Source organism: Suricata suricatta, chromosome 4 (assembly GCF_006229205.1).
Source record: "Suricata suricatta isolate VVHF042 chromosome 4, meerkat_22Aug2017_6uvM2_HiC, whole genome shotgun sequence".
Lineage (NCBI taxonomy): Eukaryota > Metazoa > Chordata > Mammalia > Carnivora > Herpestidae > Suricata > Suricata suricatta.
The window spans coordinates 141,130,264-141,156,299 of record NC_043703.1 but is presented as its reverse complement, the minus strand read 5'-3'; the positions used below and the strand labels follow the sequence as shown (position 1 = coordinate 141,156,299).

The window sequence follows — 26,036 nt, the reverse complement described above, 5'->3', positions numbered from 1 at the left end:
AGAGGGATGCCCTGAGCAGACAGAGCAGCAAAGATGAACAGGCATGAAGCCTCGAGCTCAGTCAGGCAGCCGCGAGCCCTGGCTGGCTGGGGAAGAAGTGAGCCAGTGACATTTGAAAGATTTCAGATGGAGAGCAAAGTGTCTGCATTTGGAAAGCTCTCCATGGAGGAAGAGCAGAGGATGGACTGGTAAGGGGTCAGCGCCATGCTGGAGGGCCATGGCGGCTGCTGTACTCACCCAGGTGAGAGGGGACAGCCACCAAGCATGGCAGCAAGGCCAGGGACTGAGGGCTATCTAGGAGGTAGATTCAACAGAATGAGGGTGGGTAAAGAGGGGCTCCCAAGGTTTGGGCTTGGGTCAGAGGTAAACAGTGGGACCTTTCCTGGGATGGAGCAGGTGAGAACAAAGCAGGTGTCATGAGAGATGATAGCAGCAGGCTTGGTGGGGCTTGGAGTAAGGAATAAATGATGCGTCCACCTGACAAATCAAGGGGAGATGCGGAAGAGCAAAGACTCAGGAGAGCAGACGCGACACCGCCTGCTCTGGCTAGTGTCAGGGTCATGGTGGGGGTCAGGTGGGGGCAGAAGGTGACAGCTGTCTGGATAGGTGGGCTTCAGTCAAACATAAGGGTTCCTCCGGCTGCCTCAGGACACCAAGGATAACTACAGCGGCATTAGCCAATCTTGTCCTTGTGACTCCGACAGAACCCTGGCTGCTGTGTGACTCCATGGGTCCCCCTTCTTCTGTCACATCGTGCATTCTTCAGCTGCTTTTCCAGCCTGCCACTCACGTCACTCCATCCCACTGTCTGTCACCCTGGCCAGCACCGGCTTTCCACAGCCGCCTGCCCACAGCTGTCACCTCCTCTGCTCTTTTCATCTCCCGTCAGACATGGTTCCGCTTCCTGGCCCCCAGCCCTTACATCACTCCCTCTGCTGGCCTTGGCTTCCATCCCCACTATTTTAAAAGTACACATTTCACCAGACGCGGCATCGCGATTGCCTCATTGCTTATTTTGCGCTCGGGTTTTTAAAGTAAGTTTGACATTCAGGCAAGCGAAGTGTTTTGGCGCCAGGAGCCAAGGCTGAAGCAGGAAGCTCTGTGCAGAACTTCTCGGCCCGCACCCTCTCCACCCCCGCACCACCTTGTTCTTGGAGCACACCCCAACTCAGAGGAGGGGGACGGGGCGCAGAGCCAGGACCTCTCTGAACTCACTCCCACAGCTCCTTACTCCATCAGAGCTTGTGCCCTCTCTGCCCTGCCTCCCAGATGTGCTGCAGAGCCATGGGAAGATCACAGGGTCTGGGTGCTAATGCTGATCTGGTATCAAGACCGTGCTGACAACTCACCACTGCAGCTAATGATCACGAGTGCTTACTAGGGGTTAAGACTGTGCTCGGCATCCAACATGGATTATTTTGTCTCACCCTGACAGCAACCCTAGGTACCGTTATTATTGCCATTACACAGATGACAAACTGAGGCTTGGAGAGTTTGAGTAACTCACCCAAGGAGCAGCCAGTGCTCCTGCGGCAGACATGCGACAGCTCAGTGCTCACTGGGCAAGGAGACCTAGCCCTGCCGCTCCGTCCACCAGTTACGGTGCCTGGGCTCCGTTTCCTCCCCTGTGAGGTGGCCCTGACCCCTTCACCCAGGCGCTATTGGGAAGGTCTTGTGACAGGGATGTGAAAGCGCTCTGTGAAGTCTCTTAGAGCTATGAGGTATGGTCACTCTTGTTCTGAGGACTTGCCGGGGTTCTGATCTTACTTAGGAATTGTGCCAGGTGCCCGAGCCTCTCAGGCTGTCCTCGGGCCTGTTCTACCAGCCCCATTTCTCCCTGGCATTAGAGGCCAGACGTGTGGTACATCACACCAGCCAATCGTTCTTTGAAGCGCTGGGAAATAAGGGTGACCGAACACAACAGTGGCCATAAAGGGACAGCTCTAAAGGTCCTGCAGGCCCCCTAGTCCCCTTAGGAAGGGAAGTGTGTGAGGGGAAGGATTCACCCAGGGCCATGGGGGAGGGCAGGTGCTGCTGAGCTGGAGGGAGCCATGCTTCTGGAAATAGCCTCCAGTCAGACTCAGTTCTTAAGTCAGTTCCTGCACATTCTTACCAGCAGAAGTATTTTCAACCAGCAAACAGGGCTGGAAGTGACCTTAATAAGCATCTCTGAGCTACTTCTCTCTTTTTTCCTGTGAGGAAACAGATACCCCAAGAGCTGAAGAGTTGGCTACTACCTTGGACAGGACCCAGGGCTTCCCACGCTCAGTCCAGTGGCTTCCCTCCATTTTCTCCCACAACCATGATGTGGGAGAAAATGTCAAAAAACAATTAGAAAGAAGCTGGTTATTCAGAATGGACGAACAATCAGGTTTCATGCTTGGTTCTTGGGCAAAGGGCCTCGAAAGGTGAAGAGAGCAGGTACAAAACACTTGACTGGGAACTGGAGCAGCCCATGACCTTATGAAAGGTGCCCTATGTCCCTGATCTGCAGGGAAAGGCAAGATAGCACAACTCAGCCTCTCAAGGCCTCACTGCAAAGATGCGGAGCAGCTGGACCCTTCATGTGTTGCAGGTGGGGTGGAAATAGGTGCGACAGCTTCCCTGGGGGGTTTGCAGCATGTACCCATGCTTCTCAGCACACGTACTCATGTTCACCAAAGCCAAGTACAAGATTAATGAAAGGGGCACTGTTCATAAGAGCCCCACACTGGAAACCCCCAAAGGAGCATTAAAAGCAGAACAAATATATACATTGCAACATGCTCATACAAAGGAATGCTATACAGGAATGAGAATAAACACACCGCATCTCACAAAACGTGGCTAGATTTCATGCATGTAATTTCAAGGGAAGCCAGATACACAAGAGTGCGTACTGTGGAAGTCCCATTTATATAAAGTTCAAAAACAAGTAATGCTCATCTAGGGTATTTGAAGTCTGGATTGTGTTACCTATGCTGGGGAGTAGGCGTGTGAACATGAGGATGGCTCTGGCTGGCAAACTCAGAGTCCCCTCCCCTCCCCTCCCCTCCCCTTCCCTTTCTTTCTTTCTTTTTAGATTTTATTTTTAAGTAATCTACATTCAACACAGCGTTTGAACTCACAGCCCCAAGATCATGAGTCACATGCTCCACAGACTGGACCAGCCAGGCAACCTACGTGTCTTCTTTTCCTTGATGGAGATGTTTGATGTAGGAATGTAGGTGTGTCCTCTCTGGAAATTTCTTCAAGGGTCCATGTATGAAGTGTCAACTTTTCTGTATGTATGTGCTACTTGGATTCAAGGTTTACTTAAGAAAAGATGGAGAGAGGTTCTGGCTCTTCGTGTATTTTTTGGTCTTGCAGGGATATTTCAAAAGCCGCCAAAGTGAAAGAATTCAATACAGCCTAAGACACAGGCAAGAGCCACAGCCAAGTTCAACGATGCCTTCTAGTCCCCTAGGAGCTCCAGCTGTCTGGTTGCCCATGACAGCACTAAAGAGAACATCTCAGAATGCAGAGTGAAAAACCAGGGTCTCCTCCTCAGCCTTCTGCCTTCTTAAAAGAGTACACCCCAAAAACAATTAAGAAAAAGATAATCTAAAGGAGAGAACAATGCCACCGTCCCTTGAGTGTTACTGGCCCGTGTGTGCATGGGTCGGGGCTTGTTCTCAAGGTTAGCTTAAGCAAACAGTCTTCCCTGGGGGAGTGGCTCATGGGTGAGAAGGTACTGGTGTCCTGTGGAGGGTACGTAAGGAATTTCCAATCATCCATCTGGCAGATTTGCCTACTTGGGGAATCTCATCTCCATGAGAGCAAGTGCTTGGACTACCCTGCTCATTTACTGATATATCCCTAGGTGAAAATGAAACAAGGAAACCTCATTCAAAATACACAGTCCTGCAGGAAGAAGGAAGATTTCCTCTCAGCCTGGCAACAGCAAGCTGTCCTCACCTGTAGCCAATGAGAAGCCACCACCACTTCAAACTCCCATTTTCCTCCAAAACCGACCCCTCCCAACTTCCTCCTTTCTTCTACAGAAGGATGCTCTCTCCTTAGTTCTCCAGACTTGCCTGTGGTTCCCCATAGTTCGTATGTCCCAAATGGCAATTTCTTTATTCCTCAATAAACTCATTTGCTGCTTGATAACCATTGTTGTTTAATTTAATTTAATTTTTTAATGTTTTTTAATTTATTTTTGAGAGAGAGAGAGACAACTTGAGTAGGGGAGGGGCGGGGGGCGGGGGGGGGGGGAGACACAGAATCAGAAGACAGGCTCCATGCTCTGAGCTAGCTGTCAGCACAGAGCCCAACGCGGGGCTCGAACCCACAAATGCGAGATCATGACCTAAGCCGAAGTCGGACGCTCAACCTACTGAGCCACCCAGGGGCCCCTGTTGTTTAATTTTTAAGGTTGACCCCTAATAACCTAAGACTCAATAATTTGTAAGGTACATTTTTCAGGGGAAATATTTCATTCCGAATCGGTTTCCCATCCTGGGTACTGAACACACTTCTCCATCTCTTTCCACATCTCTTTCCATCACCTCCTTCCTCAGGCAACATGTAATAAGGGAGGCAAATCCATCAGGGAGGGAGGGAAAATGTATCTCCAGAACGAAAGCCATTTTGTGCCTTTCAAAGGCACACAGGTTTTTCCTGGTCCTGGTGACAGAACATCAGATGAAACTAGTGACTCCACTAACCACCTGAAATATGCCATATCTATGCCTCCAAGAAAAACTACAATAGAAATATCAAACTAATTGGGAATTGGGGAACAGAGTTCTCATGCATCATCTCTTCTCCTTGTCCCACAAGTACCAGTAAAACACACACACACACACACACACACACAGCCGCTCAGTGAACTTGGACATAATATCAACCTTATGTTTGGGAAAGAATATATATATATATATATATATATATATATATACACACATACTCTGAGAATCTTAAAATTTGAGTTCACCGAAGCATTGACTAGCTGTGTGATACTGGACATGTCCCTTGAGCTCTCTGAGCCTGGATCTCTTTCCTCAGGCATATGCTTCATCTGCTAGTCTTGCTTTTCTGCCCAAGTCTTCATTACCAGCACTGATGCTCAATCCTAAACCCAGCAAGTAGATGAGACTCCTCTTCTAGGTCCCCATCAGCAACTTTTCCTTCTGGACCAGTTCTTGCTTCTTGCCTCTCCCACCTCACCCCAGAGCAAACATCCTTGCCCTGAGGATGCCAGGGCCTTAAAGGCAAGATCCCACATCACACTCTACCCCCTCTTGGGTCAGCCCCAGTTCAGGCCAACTTTGGTTTTGGACATTGCCTACCCTCCTCTGGGGGCAGGAGGTGCAACACCACTGCCTGGCATAGGTCTGCTCAGGTCTACCTTTGTCCTCCCTTTCTGCTGGTATGAGCTCGGCTGACCCTGTACTGGCCAGGCCATCTCCTGGGGTTGCTGAGCTGACAAAGAAGGGCCAAGATGAAAGGGAAAGCATCCTAATGTTGACTGAGTTAACACTAAGCTCCTTATCCAAAATTCAGGACTTTGCTACAATATGACCCCAGCTTCCCTTCCAGAGTGATTCTCACCCCATCATCCACACTGCAAGGAAATAACACTGACTTCTACAAAACACGGTGGCTCCTCCATCTCCTTGTCTTCGCATATGCTGTTCCCCCAACCTGGGATGCCTGCCACTGCCCTACCTGTCACCCTCAATCCCAGTTTATATGCCATTTCCTTCATAAAGCCTCCACCTCCCACCCACATGTAAATGCCTTCTTCTGGGTATGCCAGCTTAACGCTGTTCTGACATTCTTACAGGAAAGCTCCCAACTTGTATGGTTTGCTCCAAGGCCAATACAGTAATAGTGACACCAAAACCAGAACAAGGTGGGAGATGGGTACGTGGGAATCGAGGACAGGAAGTCTGTGCGTTAGCTCCGGAGTAAAAAATATGGCCTCAGAGCAATCCACAGGTGAGTTTCAGGAATCAGTCCCATGTGCATTTCCCCCATAGACCATGAGCCCCTGGTGGGTGGGGACCAATTTCCAGTGTAGAGTTTGGCATGTGGTTAGTGCTCAATGAATGGGTCAAATGGAAAAGAATGGGAAAATGAATGGAGGAGATGCATAATGTCAAAGCTGGAATGAGCTTAAACAAGATGTGAGAAAACACTAGCCAATGTGGTTTGTTCAGATGAATTCTCATCGCAAGTTTTCTTAACTGGTCCCCTTTCAAAGGCTGAGATGCTGCCTCTTCAGGAAATATGCCTGAAGGTTACAGAACAGACAATGACGGAGGGACAGTGGCAGCATGCGAGGATCCAGGGGACCAGGAGTGTAAGGAATCCTGGCCCAGAGGCACCTTCCATCTCCACCTCTGTGTTTTCTCTTCCTCTCCTAACCTGGGGAGAACCTCTTCTCCAGCCCAGTATCTGGTACTCAAATAGCCACCCAGGGTAGCAGATACTGTTCTCCTGCAGAACCGCTTCTGGGATATTCAGAAACTCCTCCTGCTACCTTCCAAGGCTCCCCAGGACTCCAGGGTGCTCTGGAGGGAAGCACACTCAGAGCTACTATAAACAGGCTCACAAACTCCTATACTGAAAAATGGTGCACAGGAGGGACCAGAAAGTAGCAGATGGGGAGAGCATGTTTGCAAAAGCTAAGTGTCTGTGATGGGTTTCCTCTCTCCTCTCCGCCTTGACGTGGAATCACCAACTCTGTGCTAAGCCAGTGGAATAGCCTTGACTCTGAGGGAATATGAACATTTTTTATGCTTAGCTGTTTCAGCCATAAAGATTTTTATCCTATTACTGCTAAGTGACGAGTACAAGGAGAGAAATGATGATGATCTTCGGCAGCCATTCCAACCGAGTAAATACGAGGGGAGAAACGCGATCCCAGACTGAGCCACTGCCCCTTCATTTCCCAGGATGAAAAGGAGCAAAGGAAAAACATCTTCCTGGTGAGATGTATAAAAGTATGGAATTTTCCCGCCAGGCGAGCGATGGGTATCCTACTGTTTGAACCATTTAGCACTGTGCTGGACAAAGGCTGGAAGAGGATGCTGAGAGGAGCCATCAAACCCAGCCGGCCAGGAGGAGGTGACCTAATGAGGCTTCCCAGCTGTAATGCCTTGCAGCTCACGGCTCATGGGCACAGTCCACCCTACCACCTGCTCCCCTGCAATCAAAGCAAACCCATAAGTATTGCTAGGCAACAACAGAAATATACATTTGCTTTATCAAAATATTTCCTCCCTTCTTGAGGGGTGTGTCTCTGTTTAATGGCTTCCTGTCTCCCAGATGTTTTATATGCTACTTGGATGATGCCAAATCCAGCTGTAATCATCAAAATATGGTGACAGCGGTGGGGGACACCCGGAAAATGAGGACTATTTGTTGGACCAGTCAGTGCTTAATAAACAGGAGAGCTTCCCCCAGGAAATCTTCTCAGACTCATCCCAGCTAGATGCTCTATCTCTTCCTTATACTGAAAGAGTTAATTATGGCCCACTATACCCACCCCCTGATACAGACAGCCACATCTTTATCCTTGTGACCTCAGAGGGCCTAGGAAGTGCCTTGGGAGTTAAGGGTCTGATAGGCATTAACAAGATTGTGGGTCTCAGGGGGAAAACGTGGCACTACGTTGCTCTGATGCAGCACAACCATTGGGTTCCCATGGAGGTGGGCGGGACAGGCCAGTGCATTTTTGCAGATGCGCCTGGAATGAGAAGACCAAGCACAGATGAATGCACTTAGGTACAACTGCAGGGACCTGTGCCCTGATAAGGTTTCAAGGCTATCTAGTCCAAGCACCATGAGGACACAAAGCCAAGAAAGGAGCAGGGACATGCGGAAGGTCTTTGCTGGTCACCTGGTCCCCACGCCTTTCACAGGCCCAGGACCAGGGATGGGGAAACTGAGTCATGGCCAAGATATAACTAAAGGCCGATGACAGCAGGTTTCAATCTTGAGACCATGAAGGCGGTGTTAGGTCAAATGTGGGTGGGCACAGGAAGGTTAAACTGTCAAACCCAAAGGGTGAATGAGCAGAGGATCCACTTGAAACCATAGTTACTCACTTTCCAAACTATCCTGGGTGTGGACATCACTCACTGGCACCCCCACAAAGCCCAGGAATGGGGAGCTCCAAGCCTGTCTGCTGGCCTTGGCCATTCCACCTTCCAGGGCAACCTGGCCATCTCCACAAAATACCCTGGGCTCCTTGGCTCAGACGACCAAGACAGCAAGGTGACTGTTCCACTGTGTATGGGGATATGAAGCCCCCGGCCTCTCTGGGGCTGCCTTCCCACACCGCCACACCACGATGTGCTGGTCAGGGGCTCCACACAGCCAGCGCGTGTGGCTTTTCCATCGGCCCCGCCACCTGTTGGGTGAAAACTTTAGAAGCATCATTTTCCCCCCATCCACCTGCTGCCTCCCTCAGTCCCACAGCATCTTTGGATTCCTGAGCGATGCCCCCCAACACCCGCCTCTCAGCAATGCTTGCTCTAATGCTCAGCTAATAGTTCTGTCTCAGGCGCTGTCCGCATGCATCCTATAAATCAGAATCCAATTACTGTGGTAAGAAAATTGGAAGCAAATTTAATAAGCTCAGGCCACTCCCCCATGCTGTTTCTTCACTCTTCTCTTTACAGTAATAAGAACTCTTTAAGGGAAAATGCCTTTTTCCTTTCACTGAGTCTGTTTTCCTGCCCCCTCATCTAAAGCCCCCAAGGCTGGACGGAGACGACAAAGCAAGTTTCTTCTTGGTGCTCTTTCCCTCTTTGCACACAAGGCAGTTGGGAGGAAGTAGCCAAGTGTCTCTGTGGGCTTAACCTCCCTCTCACTTGTTCAACAAACGTTTCTTGAAATCCTCTCCCACACCAGGCTCTGCAGGAAATGCTAGTAGAGATGGGCCTCCCCCAAAGGCCAAAGGTCTTGTCCTGCTGCTGGGGCTGGTAATGCACGTTGATGTTTCCCTCTTGAGAGCTCAGCTAACAAGTGGGGTTATTTCACAGCAATGGCTCTCACTGCAGCTTTGCCCCTCAGGAGACATCCGGCGATAATCTGGGGACATTTTCAGTCACCACAACGTGGGGGCTGCTACTGGCATCTAGTGGGTGGAGGCCAGAGATGCTTCCCAGATTCCTACAATGCCCAGGACAGCCCCCATGGCAAAGTAGGATCCAGCCCCAAATCGAATCCCCGGTCTCTAGGATATAGGCCACCAGCAGCCACAACTGGTCAGATCTGCAGTAGGCAGGGCCCCAGAAGGGTCCCAAGGCTCTGCAGGGAGGCCCTGGGCACTGCATCAGGATGAAGTCAAGATACAGGGAGGCTGGAATCATAGGTTTAAGGGACTTAGCTGGGGGTTTTAACCTCCTGGACACAGACTCCTGGGAGGCGAGGGCTGGAAGTAGGAGATCCTGGAGATGGAAGGTCACCTCCCTGGGGGGCCCATCTGAGGGAAGAACACTGGGCTTTGCTGGTGGTTGCTGGGATTCTCATTAGCACAAGAGTGATATGGTCACAGGGTCAGCCCCATACCAGCTCTAGCCTGGAGATGGCCTCTCCTGGTGCCAGCCTGGGGCTTTGCAGATGGTCGGAGTTCAACACCCCTGCTGTGGTGGCCTGGTCCCCTGCGCTGGCCTTCATTCCCAATCACTTGTCCTCCCTGCTTCCTGCTCTTTCAGGTCACGATCCACAAATCTGAGGTTCTCTGAGCAATACAACCCCAGCTCCTACAGGGGCAAGGTTAGTGCCCTCTCCTTCTTCCTAAAGGGGGCCTGGATTTCGTCTAAATCCTCTCTCCCCCTCTTGCTTTCATGCCAGCAGATCACACTTACTTCACAAATGCAACACACCGTGGAGGGCCCTGAAGAGGATCTGGTAAACATGGATCGTTGGCAATAGTCTCCATTCTTCCCCCACAATCAGCACATATGTTCAGCCCTCATAAACCACTTTCATTTCTGCCTCTTAGATCGCAGACTAGGGTGAATGCAGAAATTGGTCCTGGTCAGTGCACCCCCTCGAACCTGTCTGCTCAGTGAACCCTTACGGCAGGCCTTCCTTCTGGAGGTTGGGGTCCAGCCCTCACCCGGCTGCACCTGCCGCTTTCTTGGCAGGAGGCGTCCATTAGTCCTTCTGGAGAGTCTTGTCATTTGGACTCAGGACAAGGAGGGACCTGCCTGGGACCACTGGGGCATCTCTGCCTTCTGTGTTCTCTTTGCTGTTTTCTTGTAGGTAGTCCCTACTCTGGGAAATCAAATGATCTGATTTTTAAAGAAAATTTTATCAGATGCCAGGGAACAGGATACGTGCTGGGGAATTTTAATAGCAATAATATGAGACTCTGACTTTAAGAAGCATTCAAGCCACCAGCAGGGATCTCTGGCTGTGGGGGTCTTCCTGCTGCTCAGGAAGTCTTGTGGGTACCATAAGGGGAGAGTTAGGTTTACAAACCCTCAAAGTTCGAAGCCACAGATGCCCTGTAGCTCATCGTTCTGGCTTTTATTTATTTAAGACAATTTTTTAAATGTTCATTTTTGAGAGAGAGAGAGACAGAGGGTGAGAGACAGGGAGACACAGAATCCAAAGCAGGCTCCAGGCTCTGACCTGTCAGCACAGAGCCCGACATGGGACTCGAACTCAAACCATGAGCTCATGATCTGAGCCACGCTGGATGCTGTCCAACTGAGCCACCCAGGCATTCCCGCTCTGGCTTTTATTTTTGTGGGGAAACAAAGACTCCAGCTTCTTTTATGAATGGTGGTCGTTGACAAGGTCTGGTTGAGTTGCTCCATGGGATACATGCTGTATAAGTCAAGGTTTTCACGTTGTATGGCCTTCTTGGGGAAACTGAGTCTACCAGGCTTCACAGACTGACCAGCCTCCTAAGTCATGAAAATTCCTCTCGCCCTTCTCATAAACCCCAGTGTCCACAAGTGGGTACTCGTGGACCCGAACCAAGGTGGAAAGCTACGGAGCTCACACAAGCCGCACGGCTTCTCAGTGTGACCATGCCTTCCAGCCCCTCTACCCCGCACACGCCAGTCTGCCATTTGAAGCTGGTGCAAAGTGAAATTCCTGCAGGAGACACAAACACATACCAGTGGGCCGCTGGCACAGCGGGGACTCCCAGTTGTGGGCTAGGAGGCCAGCACAGAGGAGCTAGGGTTGAGGCTGACCTGCCGACTCAGGCCTCACCAGGAAGCAAAGGGCCGCTTCGACTCCAGGAAGGATTGGTCATGCAGCAACATGCCATCCCAAAGGCTCTTCTTGCTGAGAAAGAAACTTTCTGCATTCTTCCAGGCCTGATCTCCACAGACGAGGCCACCAACCTGACTTCCCAGGGGTCTGCCCATCCTGCCCTCCCTCCATTTGAAAGCCAGGCCAGGCCATGGGAATTGCTATAGGGCCCAGGCCACAGAGTCTTTAGTGTTCCATGATGTCGCGGTGACCAATGGGTGAGGAGGGCCAGGTGCAGGGGCGGGGGCTCCCACATTCTCCCGGTGGGTTCCTGGGGATGGCTCACAGCAGTGAGTAGCACACTGTACAAACCAGCACATCACAGACACTTTCACATCCAGACGGCAATGGACAGCAATGTCCCCATTGTTGGCATGTGCATGGCGCAAACCAACCTGCTTTCTCTCTGTCATGACCACAGGGAAGGGCAGACAGTAATAAGGAGGAGAACAGGGAAGTACCTCAAATGGCGAGTGTCCGGGACAGCCCGATTGCTGGAGATCCGCTCGCTTTCCCGCTGGTTGAAAGCATACAGCTTATAGGGATCGTCACCGATGCGCCACTTTTTGGCATTCAGATACCGCCGCTCATCAAACTGGTCCCACAGGTCTTCCCAGTCAGTGTCCAAATTCTGTGTAGCACAAACGGGCAGTCTGTGAGAATGGTTCCCTGCCCTCCATCAGCCCTCTCTGTCTGTCAGCGCCCAGCTGCAGAGAACAGATTTTTCCTGGCACCGTTTAGCTCAAAGATGGGGCGAGAGGTAGGACGTTAATAACACTGGCAACAACAACAAACAGAATAACACAAGGAAGGCAGGTACCATTTACTGAGTGCTATGTAGCAGGTGCTGTATGAGAACCTTGGCTCACTTTTTATAGTAGTTCTAAGAGATGGACGGTTCTCACAGTCTCTTTACACGGACAAGGCAACGGCCTGAATAGACTAAGAACCTCACAATTCAGAAGTGGCAGGGCTAGGACTTGGGTCCTAGTAGCCTGACCCCACAGGACAGCTCTCCAGGGTAAGTTGAGAACACCTGGCTGAAAAGCACCGGCACAGGAGCTAGCACATAGCAGGTGTAAAATGACTGTCACCCCCCCCCCCACCCCAGTGGCACAGGAAGAGACGAGAAGTAGGCGATCCACCTGGAATGGTGTGCTACCCACCAGATGGAGCCCGGTGTGTTCCCTTCTGCCTCCAACCCAGGAACCTGTGATTGTTTTTAAGAAGCATCAATGAGGGAACAAGTAATCCTCTTGCCGTACGTGGAGATGGCACTTTAGAACACATACGGTGTCTTCTGTATTCAGGATCTTGTTTTATCCTCCCTAAACTCTCTGTGCTGAGCCAGGAAGGCAAGTCTTCACAAGGGTTACAGGCTCATCTGCACAGGTGGACGGTGGCAGAGCCCAAAGCAGAGCTCAGTCTCCTGGGCCTCCCCCCTCTCCCTCCCCCACCCGAGGCATTCACACAGTAGAGGAGGTGATTTACCCTGGGAGGGGACAGCTCCTGCCCACAGCCAGGTTGCCCCATCTGGCCCGCCCACACCACATCCGCAGCCAAGCAGAGACTATGCACACAGCCAGCAGGCTGTGGGCTTCAGAGCCTTTACAAGCTGGATGCTTCCCTTGATGGCCACTGCCCAGTGGATGCTGGCACCGTCACCCCTAGCAGAGAGCCATTCAGGCCTTTCAGGTTCACCAAAGCAAAAAGAACTCTGTATCTCTGGAAAGAACCTATTGGCCAGACTCTGCCCTGGGAAGCGGGGGCTGGGGCTCTCGGGGGCTGGCATCGTCACCAAGGATAAGATGCTCATTTATGTGTTACTGACCCTAGTCGCTGTGCAAGTATGAAAAGCTGCCTGGGTAGTGTCCATCCCGTCCCTGATTAGGATGCTCTCCGTAGGTGGGGAGCCCGACAGGAAGCCCAGGGCAGGCCCCACACACGCGAGGGCAGGTGCTCTACCCACAGAAGGCAGCTCAGAGGGGCGGCTCGCCAGGGTACCCATTTATCTCAGGCTCCACTTGATTTTATCTAGTAATTGATCTCTCTCTTTCTCGCTCCCTCTTTCTGTTATCTCCTTTTGAAACAGCATTCTCCTGCTAATAGCACAAAATGAAGCTTTGGAAACCAGCGATTTTTATCCAATAATTGATTTTATTAATGTCCTGGGATACGGCTGCTATACAGAGGGTGGGGCGTGAGACCCCCCAGCCTGTGCTGTGCAATGTCACAGCCTGACAGCTGTCACCCATGCTCGGAACATCACCGCAGAGTGACCCTGACCTCCTCCTCTGTAGGGAAGGGTCGTGGGGCTCTGCAACTTTTCCCACTGGCTCATTCCCAGTTAGATTCTCTGCAATTCTCTTCGTGGTGAGCTCCTACAGAGCTCTGTGATATGGACGGGAGATGCGGAGATGGAAGGCCCAGCCCTGGACGGGCTGCAGAGAGACATGCATGAAGACACCTATAACATCTACACCAGAGGGGTGAGGGAAATGGGGAGGGCTTCCAGGAAGAAGTATCAAATGAGTTAGTGCTTGAAAGATGAGCAGGGAGTTGGCTTTGCTTTAGAGGAAATGGGAAGGGAAATACATGCATAATGAAAACCAGACAGAAAGCAGGAAGACCCGGAGGAGGGAGAACCTGTTCAGGGAATGGCTTGCTCAGGGATGCGGAGGCCCAATGCATGAACTGCAAAGAGCACATGAGTGAATGAAAATTCTGAAACACAGCTGGGTCAAGCGGGTCAAGAGGAAAGGTCTCTGACCACATGTGCAGGACGAAATAAAGGGAAGAGGCTGCCACAAGGAGCCCCGTTGGGAGGTGATCTCAGCCATCTAAGCTGGTGGGAAGGGAAGCCTGAACTGGGGCAGTGCTGGGGCACCACTGGGCGGCTCCATGCAGCAGCTGGAGAAACAGCTGGAGGGGCGGGCCCTGTGCAGATGCATGGGGGTTGGAAAAAGTGCAGGTAAACACCTCTTGGCCTCAACCCCTACTCTCTATTCACACAGACCAGGCCCAGGACCAAGGGGGTCTAAGGCCAGGTTGTTTGCTCGGCCCAGCGATCAGGGCAGCAAAGCATCTCTGAACTCCCCACCAGGATCCACCTCCATGGGGATGGTGCCGTGGGAACTCAGCTGGGACTCTGGCCCCCAGGAAGCCTAGGGCCAGAGTAACAGCCTGGCTGGTGAGAGAAACTAAATGATCAGGAGTCAAAGGGTCCTTGGATGGTCACATGCACAGAGCTGATTCACACTTTGCTGCGCTGGGATCCACGGGGGGGGGGGGGGGGGGGGAGAACTCCCTGCACTGGGAGCATGGTCCTTCTATAATGATATCTGGATGTATTAGGTAATAGTGAGTCTGTGTTTAAAATAATAACACTACCATCTGAATAGCAATTTTTATTTTACAAGGCAGCTTGCACACAATGCCACCGAGTGCACACACAACCCCATCTGGACCCGGAGGGATGGGCAGAGAGAGGCTGGCTGGCTGGCTTGCCCAAGCCTGATGGCTTGCAAGTGAAGGGGCTGGTGACTGCATCCTTCCCAGAACCTCCCAGCGTCCTAGTCTGTTCTGTCTTACCACGGACACAGATCAGGGGGAGCTCCTCTGCTGAGGCTGAGTGGGCAGACAAAGACACCCCCCTTGAGGAGTGAGGTGGGGGGCACACCCAAAGGAAGGACCGGCTACTCTTCTCCTGCCAGCCCCCATATCAAAGTGGCTGCAACCCTCCCAGGATTTCTGCAGGGTCCCAGACACTGCCAGATACTTCCGGTACTAATTTGGACTTGGCCTCCAAGCTCTTCAATGCATGAGTCCCCATATTCAGCCTCTGCGAGCCCAGAGTGCAGCAGGTGGTACCCAGGTTTTGGATTCCTTGCTTCCTGGCCCATGTGATCATCTGGGACAGTACCTGAACACTCACTTTCACCTCCACAAACTTCTCTGTTACAGGGAGAGATACCGCTCTCCTAAACAAGAACACACACCCACCAGCCCCCATGAGGCCCCAGCCCAGGACCATGTCCCCTCCTGTGTGGCCCTTACCACCACCCAGCCTGCCTTCCCCCTCTCCCCACAACAAGACACACACACTTGACTTTCTGACCTGAATTTACTCAGTCTAGAGTGTGTGTTTCTAACAGTAAGCACAATACCACACACAGATAACAAAGACAATCTTTTCAAGAGAATATCCCTGATGAAGTCAGCCAAACCCCGGCTTAGATAATTTGGCACCAAAGACAAAGTATCTGGAGTACATCTAAGTGGCTTCATTTCTCTCCTCCTACCATGCTTTCATGAGCCACCCCCTCAGCCCCCGTTCCTCCATCCTGCTCCTCCTGTTCTACTTTCACACTGATTATTTTGCTCTATTACTATTAGAGCTGATTATGTGGCTCTCTATTATTCTCCACTAATGTTTCTGTCTCCCTCTCTCCTTTCCCACGCTTTCAGTTCTCTCATTACCCTGTTTCTTCCTTTTCACCATCAGAGAACGTCTCTCTCGATGAGGCTTCTATCCCATTCTGAACGGTGCTGATCCTTAATAAAACTTCTCAGACTTACCCTAGATAAAAGGGCTAACACTTTGCGGGGGTGGGGGGGTACCCATCATGTGTCATACACATTTACATATCATCCTCATAGTCACAGATGCCAGTTTGACCATTCCCATTTTACAACCGGGGAAACCAACGCAGAGACAGATTTAGTGACTTGCCCAATGTCACACAGGTAGCAAGCGCTAGAGTCAGGATTTGAACCCATGTAACCCGGCCCCAGCTGCTATGCTCACAGTTGTTAGGTGACACTGCCCTGTCTCAGCCTCACTGTCATCTTCTTGGATCATCTTCTAAGACTATCTAGGTGTTTCCCACCATTTTTCTCAGCCAACTTCTTTCTCTGCATAGGGATCTTCCTCTCTCAAAGGATCTCTTTGCCCCCTTCACCATCACCCCGTCTTTCACTCTCCTTTCTAGGCACCCAGTCTCCACCCAGTCATGGCAAGAAGGGTACAATTTTGCAGGCAGATTCCTGCAGGAAGGTTGGAATATGCTAGGCCAACACACGGGAGATCAACATTGAAAATAATGACAAAACTGATTATTTAAAGATGAGATAATTCATCTATCCATCCAATGTTTGAAACTCCAGCATAACATTCTGTTGTCCAGGGGACATCTCTCTTGGGTACAGACAGGGACACAGAGATCACAAGTTGCTTACTCCAAGCTTCAAAGGACTGCAACTTCTAGAAGTTTCCTTCTAATATTGAACCAGAATCTGTCTCCTGGCAGTATCTCCCTTCTGGGTCTGTTTTTTGCCCCAGGGCTATTTGATACAACTCTAATCTTTTTGTGACCTTTCAGATATTTAGCTACAACTTCTGCACCTTCCAGGGCTTACCCCCAGTACCATCACCATAGAGAGGTATGACCCCAAAATGGACACAGAGGAGTACAAAACATATATGAAAGGTTCCAGGAGAACAGGACCAACATAAGTCCAATAGGGTTCATGAATTCAAACGCTCTGGAAACCTTTCCATGCCTGTAGTAAGAGAAGAGGAAACACTGCTCATGATAGAGTAACTTTTATATCCAGGTTTGCGACCTCGAAGCTGTTCAGTGAAAATGCTGTGCCTATGGTAATGTCTGCCATATATCAGAAACCCAAAATTAATCCCACAGCCCCCCTTGTCAGAACCTCAGAGGGGCGCAGTGAGTGAGGGGGGGGCCCAACTTATTTCAATTTGCGCAAACCTAACATACGATGAAAACTGTATTCCCAATTTCCAAATGAGGAAACTGAGGCATGCGAGGATAAATGGTCTGCCCGAGTTTGCACAGCTGAGAGGTGTCTGTCTCAAAGCCGGTAGACCTGGGCCGGGTTCTCAGCCTGCCATGGACACTGCAGTTCCCATGTGCCTCAGTTTCCCTGCACCGCGGTGTCCCCACTTTCTGCCCCGGGAGGCTTCCTTTTCTGGCACCTCAGCAGACCAGACACTCACAGGGGCCTTCCTACAACTAGATCCTTCATTGAGGACAACTAATGTGTTTTAAAAATGTATTTCTTGGCTTGCTATAAGGAAAATCTTCAGTGTGAGAGGCAGGGAGAAGCCAGGGGACTATACAGGGTGTTGAATGGTAGGCAGATGAAATGTGATGCTGCCCTGAGGGTAAAGGTCATTGACAAGGTAAACCTTGACTCCCCCAAAATGGAGAAACTGAAGCCAAGTCTTCCATAATTAAGGCCAGGAAGAGGGACTAAGTGGCCCCAGATCAGAAGTAGGCCCTGACTCCCAGCAGAAGCAAATGTGAATCCTATTTAGAGAAAAGCATCTCCAATTGAGAACCCCAGGATTCCCACAGAGCTCATCCAAAGGTGAAATCACAATAAAAGAAGGGCAGACACCCAAGGAAACAAGTCACTGTAAGTTAGTGGAAATTATAAACAACAGATTTAGAGCTTCCAAAGACTTCAGATGCAACAATTATGGATACAAAATAAAGCAGAACTGTAGATAAAATGGTTAAAATATGGAATTAAAAGATGAGCAAAGAACAAAAAGCTCATTGAAAAAGAACCAAGCATAACTTTTAGAAAGAAAAAGAATAACAATGATTGAGGGTCAATATCAAATAGACAAACAAATGTTTCTCATATCTGCATAGCTTTTTCACTGGAATCCTGTGAAGTAGGCAGGCCGGTTGTAATGTTCCCATTTCACAGATGAGAAAATTGAGGTTCAAGGAAATAAAGGAGCTTGCTTAAGACCACAGAGATCGTGAGTTTGCTATTAACACTCTAGCCCAGGACTGTTGGCTTCAAAGCTTGTGTTCCCCCAACATCACTAAAAGGTTTCATCCATCCAGGGCCACTTTTTACCTCCTCGCTGGGAAGTCCATAAAATTGTAAAAGTATCTGGTCACCTTGGTACTGTTCTAATGGCCACCCAGCTGGGGACAGACCTTATTTTTCCAAGAACCTGTCCAGAGAGTGAAGAGGACAGCACAATCTCTAAATCCTGCCTAGAGTGAATGGTCTGGGAAAGGAAAGGCTCTGGGAACAGACTCTTCCAGGTGTAGGACAAACCCCAAGAAAAAAGAAAGGGCTGGTGCTCACGGGGGCTCATGGCAAAGGAAAGAGCTGGAAAATCTTTTTCCCTCATCTAGGGACAGCACATCAATTATGGATTATTAGATAAGATCTTCATTTTAATATTTCCACCATGTATTATCACCTCTTCCTCTCACTGGAATTCTGTCTTGGGAGTTATTTAACTGATGTGCAGAAATCTAAATTTAATTTATTATGATCTAACTCACTTTAGAAGCCAAATTACCCTGCACTGGAGAAGGATCAAGTCAATATCCCACTTGGCTTTCTATTTATCTTCTGCAGGGTTTTCTCTCCTCTTCAGTATTCATTTTATCTCGGGTGCTGGTAATAAATTTAAATTTTCCTTCGAATTAGGCAATTGCTCCTTCAATGTTGGAGTTTAATGGTTAGTATTAATTATACGAAAGTCACTCCTTAAGGAATGTGATAGATGGAATGGACATATAATGGAGGGGGAAAGGGCCATTTCTTGGACCAAATGAGGCAGCGTATAATCAGCAGGGATGAGTTTACTCTTCTATTCCAGCTCTTTCTATTTCTTCTCCACTTTCACAACCATTCCTCACCCTCCCCTCATGCAGGCAGTGCCTAGAAAATGAGTCTGTTGGGAGCTGTGTGCTGTAGCTTCTCAGAGCCCCTGGAGGGTCGGACAGCCTGGAGGCCAAGCCTAGAACCTTCTCGAACACTGGCTTCTTTCTCTATCTGCTTCTAATTACTCTCACTGAACCTCTGACAGCAAGAGCCGCCTTGCTCTCTCCTCCCTGCCACTGTCCCAACATACACACACCACCTGTATCCCAACTGCACAACACATACAACTGCGGCTTTGTAGGAGGCTTTGAGCTTTCTGGAAGCAGAGAAGTCCTGATAATTATTATAATTGCCTGAAAACGCCAACTGTGAAATATAATATGATTAATGGAATGGACAGAAGCCCAGCTTTTGTTTCTGGAATAGAAAAAAAGAAACTCACACAATTTGGACTTTATATGGAGATTAATTTGCTTACTAATTAGCATGAGAGGGGGGTACCTGGGAAGTACAAGTCTGTGTGACTGGGGAAGAAGGCCTAGCTTCCCGCAGGTGCCTGGGTACGTGAACACTCATGCTGATGTGTCTGCTCCCTTCTTATCCAAAGTCCTATAGATTCTAAACCCAGAGCCCCTTTACATGGACAGGCATCTCTAATTGATTATTGCTTGCTGAAAGAATACCTCCTAATTGCTGGTGGGCATGAGGATGGAGAGGGAGCTGGCCCTACTCACATTCATTTCCTCATCTTCTTTGTGTTCAAAGACTGGAGCAATAAGCCAGGACTGGAACACCAGGAGTCTCCCCATTTCCAGGTCTGGAATCCAGAGAGCAAGAGATCAGGGAGGGGAGACAGCCAGGTACCCCCGCGGGGCTCAGGAGAAAGAGGATTTGGTGGACTGCACGGTGGCACAAGGAGATGCATTTGTCCACAACCAGGAGGCTGATGCTGGTGGAGAACAGGCACAAAGAGATGGAACCAGGTCCCAGGGGAGACTAAGCAGAGCATCGGGACTTGGGAAAAGAAGAGCCGCAAATGGGCTTGGAAAGGAAGCCTCCAGTTGGACAGAGCACGACACTGCAGCTCACTGTCTCTGGTGTGGACAGCTGAGCCACCTTGGGCGCCTGGTCACCTCATCGGCCAAGGGCGGGTCTGCAAGGGCGATACTGTAGCCATCTTCCAACGTGGCCACAGGGGCCTCTGGACTGAGATGGGGCGAGGTCAGAGCCTCACCCCACGGGAAGCAATTTCTAGAAGGAAATAATCAAGCACTAACAACAAGATTTGGATTTCTCAGCGACAGAAGAAATCTCTTTCCCAAAGCCCGGCTCATCTCCCCTCCTTTGCCTGAACAGGGCTGGGGAATATCTTCAGGCCTCATCACAAAGCACTTTTGCCTCAAGGAATAGTTATGGAGAGAAAAAATTTTCAAGGGGCCCTACTGAACCAAAGTATCTAGCAGGGGTCACAAGCGAACATGCCTTCAGGGTCACGGAGAACAGAAATGCTGGTGGATACCTTGTAAGTACCACACACCACCTGCCTTCTGACACTCTTTAAACCTTCCCTTCAGGTGAGGCAAAATATGTGTTTGGGCTCAATTTGGCCTGCAGGCTACCAAATTGTGATCCTGGGGCAGTAACGGAATAAAAGGAGAAGGGTAAAGATAAAGGAAGGAAGGATTATGTGACGGGAACAGTGCTCATATTACTGGTTCTGTTTTTGTGACTTCTTTTCCCCTTCAAGGGGCCCCTTGTACATCTCAACCCAACTTCCCTGGTCAGATTTGCGGCTGCTAGAGTGTCTGGGTGAGGGAAGGTGGAGATGGGCAGGGAAGGGGTGTACCGCTCCAGAGAGGATCCTGTGATCCTCCACGGTTACTTCAATGTCATAAAGAGAACGCAGGTCAGGAAAGCTGGGTCCCAAGTCTGGCTCTGCTCCACACGACCTTTCAACTGCTTGTGGTCAGTTTTTCCCTACATCCTGAGAGCAGTACTAATCCTTACCCCACACAACTTTACAGGCCAGGATTAGATCTCCAAAATGAGATACGGCCTGAAAAATTGCTTGGCAAAACATAATGCGTATGTAACATATTATTATTGTCAACACTGCTGCGCTTACTATTATTTCTTTTGGGGACTGAATGCTAATGGAAAGAAAAGGCAATTTACAGCCAGCCACTTTTTGTTTAGCTTCTTCCTTCCTCATGGCTGAAAGGGGTCTCTGACAACATCGCTGGGCCACTGACTGTATGCATCACCTGACTGTCCAACTGTGATGAAAGCTATAGGTCATTACCAACGCTAATGTGTGCTGGGCCTCAGCAGGGCTGGTCGACCCCAGAGCTCCATCTCAAACATGGGTTTGGGCTCAGAGCCATGCAAATGATGGGACAGAAAACGAGTTTAAGAAGTAATAGTTAAGGCTATCTCCAGCTTAGCAGGCCAGACACTGCTTTGTGGGACCTCTGAGCTATCCCCCTTTTACCAAGTGTGGAGGTGAGGGCTTGGGGCCAGCACAGAAGGTGTGCGGGTGATTCTGGCAAGAGACCTGGGGAATCTTGGGGGAGAGGTCAGAAGCCTGAGTCTGCTTAAGACCCCAAGTCTCCATCAGGCCAAGGAACCTGGACGTCAGGGCTCCCAGCATGACCGCGGGCCCCTCTCCTCTACTGGACACATCAGCTCCGGCCGGGCTCCTCCAGGCCTCCTAGGATTTGGCTTCTGAGGGCTGGAATGGCCAGTCCTACAGTTGTACTGTGTTTAGCAAGGTTTGCAGCTTCCTCAAATCTTTCTCTGGGTTCTTCCCAGACAGAGGTGACCTTGGCGAAATCAAGATGGAGATGGCCTTGGGAAGCCGGGGAAAAGTACTGACTTGGAAAGGTGATCAGTTTCCGCAGCTGGTCGTCTGTAATGTGTACCATGCCCCAGGCTCTGTCCTATAAAGGTCACTTGCTGCATACTCAGGACAAACTCGAAGCAGACACCATCATGAATCCAATGTTACTGAAGGGGAAACTGAGATTTGAGATGGTAATGGGACTTGGCCAACTAAGCGGAGGTGCTGGGACTAAACCTGGGCAGGTGGGCTCTATTTTTCCTTAAGCAGGACCTGTCATGGCAGGGGGTCATGGTGGAGGGCCCCTAACCCAGCGCCAGCCTGGAGAGGGACAGGAAGACGAGGGAGGAGGCGCTACCACCATGCCACATAATCCTGGAAACACCTTTCCTCATCTGCACGCCAAACTGGACTCTGGCTAGAAAAGGAGTTTCAGAGCCAGGTGTTCCCTAAGCCCTGTCATTCATTCCCCAAAGATGACATTAGCAAGAAGCCTCCAGCTCTCAGCTGAGGAGAATTTGTTCCCTTCCCTTCTACGCCTCCGAGGTGCAGGCTAGATCTCCCCAGATACTGTGTGCAGCAGCGAGGGCCCAGAGCTTAGTGCCTTTTCTATCTGCTCTGTAAATAAGGTGACATCCAGATACCCTCTAGCTCCCTCAAAACTAGGTCAGCTGCTGAATATGGAGGTGTGGGACTGGAGAGAATGACTTTGAAATGACTTTATCTAGCAGGACCCCATGGGGGCCGCTGGCTGGCTTTTATGAAAGGGGCTCTTTTTATGTGAAAAGCAGACCCACAGTACCCAGACGGCTTGCCTGCTGAATCTGGGAGGGGGGGGGGGGATGGCCGCCTCTGCCAAGGGCAAATCCAGTGCTGCAGGCAACAGAGCAAGTGATAATGGCAGCGGGCTGAAAGACCGAGAGAGATCCTTCTGAGCCTGTCCTAAATACTGGCCATCTTTATGACAGTGGGAAGGGCGTCCATGCCCTGTCACAGACAGGATAAAAAAGAGGTTTATGATGCATCTGCTTGTAAAGAGGACCCCCATTTCCCTCACTTTAGGAAGCACCAATACTTGCTCCCCAAATGACGAGCTGGTCACCAACCCTTCGTGTCCATTCATCAGAGTGCCTGGGGCCTGATCCCTTCTGCAGGAGAGTCCTGAACCGTGAGGGGGTGGAGAGTGTCAGAGCGCTATTTAAAGCCCCCTCCTACGTGCTAACTCAACATCCTTGAATCCACAGTGGCCTCCCCAGTGGCCTCCCGTGGCTTTTTCAGAATCGGGCATACTCTCCCTTTAATCACATCCGGGACTCTATGGGAATCGGATTTGCAATTCAGATACATTGGGAAGAGATTAATCACTTGCCAGAGCTGTTTTGGTTTATGTTTTACTTTATAAGAGCACTCATTCACTTTATTTTATAAGAGCACTCATATATAAAATTCCTTTAAGTAATCCATTTTCTTCATGCATTAAAATTAGATTCCGGTGACAAAATTCAGTATCTGAAATTTTCTGGAGCATTCTTCCGGGAAACGAAGTAGAAACTATCAAAGCGCTATTGCCCCGTGCTTCTCTGCCCAGACCACCCACGTCCCATCCTGGACACACAGCGGCAGGGAGCCAAAGCCCTCTGGTCCATGGCCCTGGAGCAGGACACTTTTCCTCCTGTGTGGCGTTATGCTTGTGAGTGTGACCACTACGTTTCTGGCTTCCGCTCTGCTTCCCAAGGGGGCAGTCAAACCAAGGCCCAAGGCTGCCTTTCAGGTTTTCAACACTACCTTCGTTCTTCAACTTCCCAAGGATCAGCTTCTCTCAGAGGGTCCTTCCATCAGGAACTTATCTCTGCCTGGGTGTGCCTTCCTCTTGTGTCATTCCCTCAGTGGCCCCACGCTGGACTCCCCTGGCCTGGCTGTCTCGGGCCCCGTCAAAGAGCTTCTCCCAGCACACGAGACACCAGGGATTTCCAGGCAGCAAAGACGACAGACCTTGCCTTCTGGTGCGCATCTGAAAGTGAGGCTGGGGAAAGAGGCAGCCGAGTGGGGGTGGTAGGAGGGCGCGGTGTGTAGCGAAAGTAGGTCATTAGTGGTAAAGACTGCAATTTTCAAGTGGTTGTTAATGCTTTGTTTATATGGATTTCTCCAAATGTGACATTTTAATGGCATCATAATTGTGTGATTACAGTGCAGTCGACGCTGCTCGGGGAGGAAAGGCGACAGGGGCTCTGGCGACCTGCTGGGGGAGGCGGCTCGCTGCTCGGGCAGCCAAGGGGACTGGCTCGGTCCCGCTCAGGCCAGGATGCCTGACAAGCATGAGAAGTGGCTCCCCAGAGAGCCATCTGCAAGACAGGGCTATGGGTTTCCAGGAAACTCACACCCAGCCCAGCCCCTCGGACAGAATCAATGCCGGGAAGGAAGGGGATGAGGGTAGTTACTCATCCCCTGCTCCCCACACACCCCCCAAGTCCCACCCATAACAGTTGCATTGCTTCCTTCACTCTGTGCATATGCCATTCATTCATTTACTCATTTCTTGAGTTCTTATTGTCACCTGAGGTTAAGGGCCAATCGATATTCAGAAATAAGAGACAAAATTAAGTCAGAAGGAGAGAGTGGCAAGGAAAAGGATCCACATTTACTGAGTGCCTACCAGTCACTGTTTCTTGGCTTCCAGGAGCCCCATCTCAGGTTCTTTCTCATACTTTGGCATCTTCTCCATCATCTTTGCTGACTTCCTTTCCTTCCTGGCTTCTAAATGTTGGAATTCTCATGGATGTAATCCTGCTTCCTCTTCTCTTCTTACTTGCTCACCAAAGGTGATTTCTTCTATTCCTCTGCCTCCAACACCTCTCACAGGTGGCTAATTCCCCATAGCTTTCTGGTCTGGGTCTCTTTGCTGAGCTAAACAAAGGCCTACCTGATGATGCCCACTTGGATGTCTCACCCTGAGTAGGTTCCAAATGGAAGGCTCCATGTTCCCATCCCAACTGGCACCTCCTTCTGTCTTTCTCATGTGAGGAAATGGCACCACTATCCATGTAGGGGCTCAAAACAGGAATCTGACAGTCATTCTGATGCCTCCTTCTCTCTCACCTACACCTTCAGCCTGATCACTTGTATCCCCCACACATATCTAACCCATCACCCATGCCCTAAGATGGGTCTCCATCCAACCCCCTGCCCTCTCCTGTCTACAACCTGCCCAACCACCACCGACTGCCATAGGCCCACACTGCATTTCTACTCTTGGCCCAAACCATCTACTTTCCAGAGTCACCTTCTTAAAATAACACCTGATCCTCTCTCTCACATTCTAGCTCCAAGCATCTCCAGTGGCTCCTGCTGCACTCAGAATACGGTCTCCACTCTTCCATGGGCCCCCAGGCCCTGCAAATTCTCCAGTCTCAAGCCACTTCTCCCTTCCTCTTTGTTCATTATACTCTAGCCACACTGGCCTCTTCGGCTTCTTTTTTAAAGGATATATTTTTAAAATTTATTTATTTAGAGAGGTTGTGGTAGGGAGAATAGGAACAGAGAGAGAGACACAGAGACAGAGAGACAGAGAGAGAGAATCCCAAGGAGGCTCTGCACTGTCAGAGCAGAGCTTGATGTAGGGCTTGAACTCATGAACGACAAGATCATGACCTGAAGTCAGATACTTAACCAACTGAGCTACCCAGGTGCCTTTAGCCTCTTCAGCTTCTAAAACAAGACCAGCTCTTTCCCATCAGTTATGGGCTGAGTTGTCTCTTCCCAAGATTCACCTGTTGCAGTCTCTAGAACCTCAGAATATGACCATATCTGGAGATATCACCTTTAAAGAAGTAATTAGGGCTAAATGAGGTCATCAGGGGGGCCCTAATTCATGTGACAGTTTGGAGATAAGGCCAATAGATATTCAAAGAGATGATTAGGTTAAACCAGCCATCAGAGGGGTGCCCTCATCCCACATGACTGGTGTCCTTATAAAAAGAGGTAGAGATACCAGGAAGGTCCTCATACAGAGAAAAGGCCATGTGAGGACACAGTGAGAAGGTGGCCATCTGCAAGCCAAGGAGAGAGGCCTCAAGAGAAAATAACACTGTCAGGGCTTTGATCTTGGATTTCTGGCCTTTGGAACTTCAAGAAAATAAATTTCTGTTGTTTAAGCCTCTGATGTGTGGTATTTTGCTAGGGCATCCTTGAAAACAGGCCTCCATGCCTGCTGGGCTCTCTCCCCGGAATATTCTTTATCTGATCAACTCCTACCCATCCATCAGCCTCAAACAAAGTGCTGCAT

At 50.1% G+C, this 26,036-nt stretch overlaps 1 protein-coding gene and 3 long non-coding RNA genes across 6 annotated transcripts in view; 2 read left to right on the top strand and 2 right to left on the bottom strand.

The window, feature by feature from the left end:
- Positions 1-26,036, bottom strand: part of GALNT14 (polypeptide N-acetylgalactosaminyltransferase 14) — a 208,002-nt gene that overhangs the window by 63,963 nt on the left and 118,003 nt on the right. For all 3 annotated transcript variants that reach the window (XM_029938005.1, XM_029938003.1, XM_029938004.1), the window contains exon 2: positions 11,712-11,881. In XM_029938005.1, coding sequence (XP_029793865.1) covers positions 11,712-11,881 — 170 coding nt within the window. The remainder of the gene's footprint in view (positions 1-11,711; positions 11,882-26,036) is intronic.
- Positions 3,121-4,131, top strand: LOC115290197. Its single transcript, XR_003908013.1, has 2 exons — positions 3,121-3,206; positions 3,842-4,131. It is a non-coding gene; the product is annotated as an uncharacterized LOC115290197 (long non-coding RNA).
- On the bottom strand, positions 10,712-11,230 carry LOC115290196. The gene is made up of 2 exons (XR_003908012.1): positions 11,190-11,230; positions 10,712-11,088 (listed from the first exon to the last, which is right to left on the bottom strand). It is a non-coding gene; the product is annotated as an uncharacterized LOC115290196 (long non-coding RNA).
- Positions 21,257-21,888, top strand: LOC115290195. The gene is made up of 2 exons (XR_003908011.1): positions 21,257-21,417; positions 21,727-21,888. It is a non-coding gene; the product is annotated as an uncharacterized LOC115290195 (long non-coding RNA).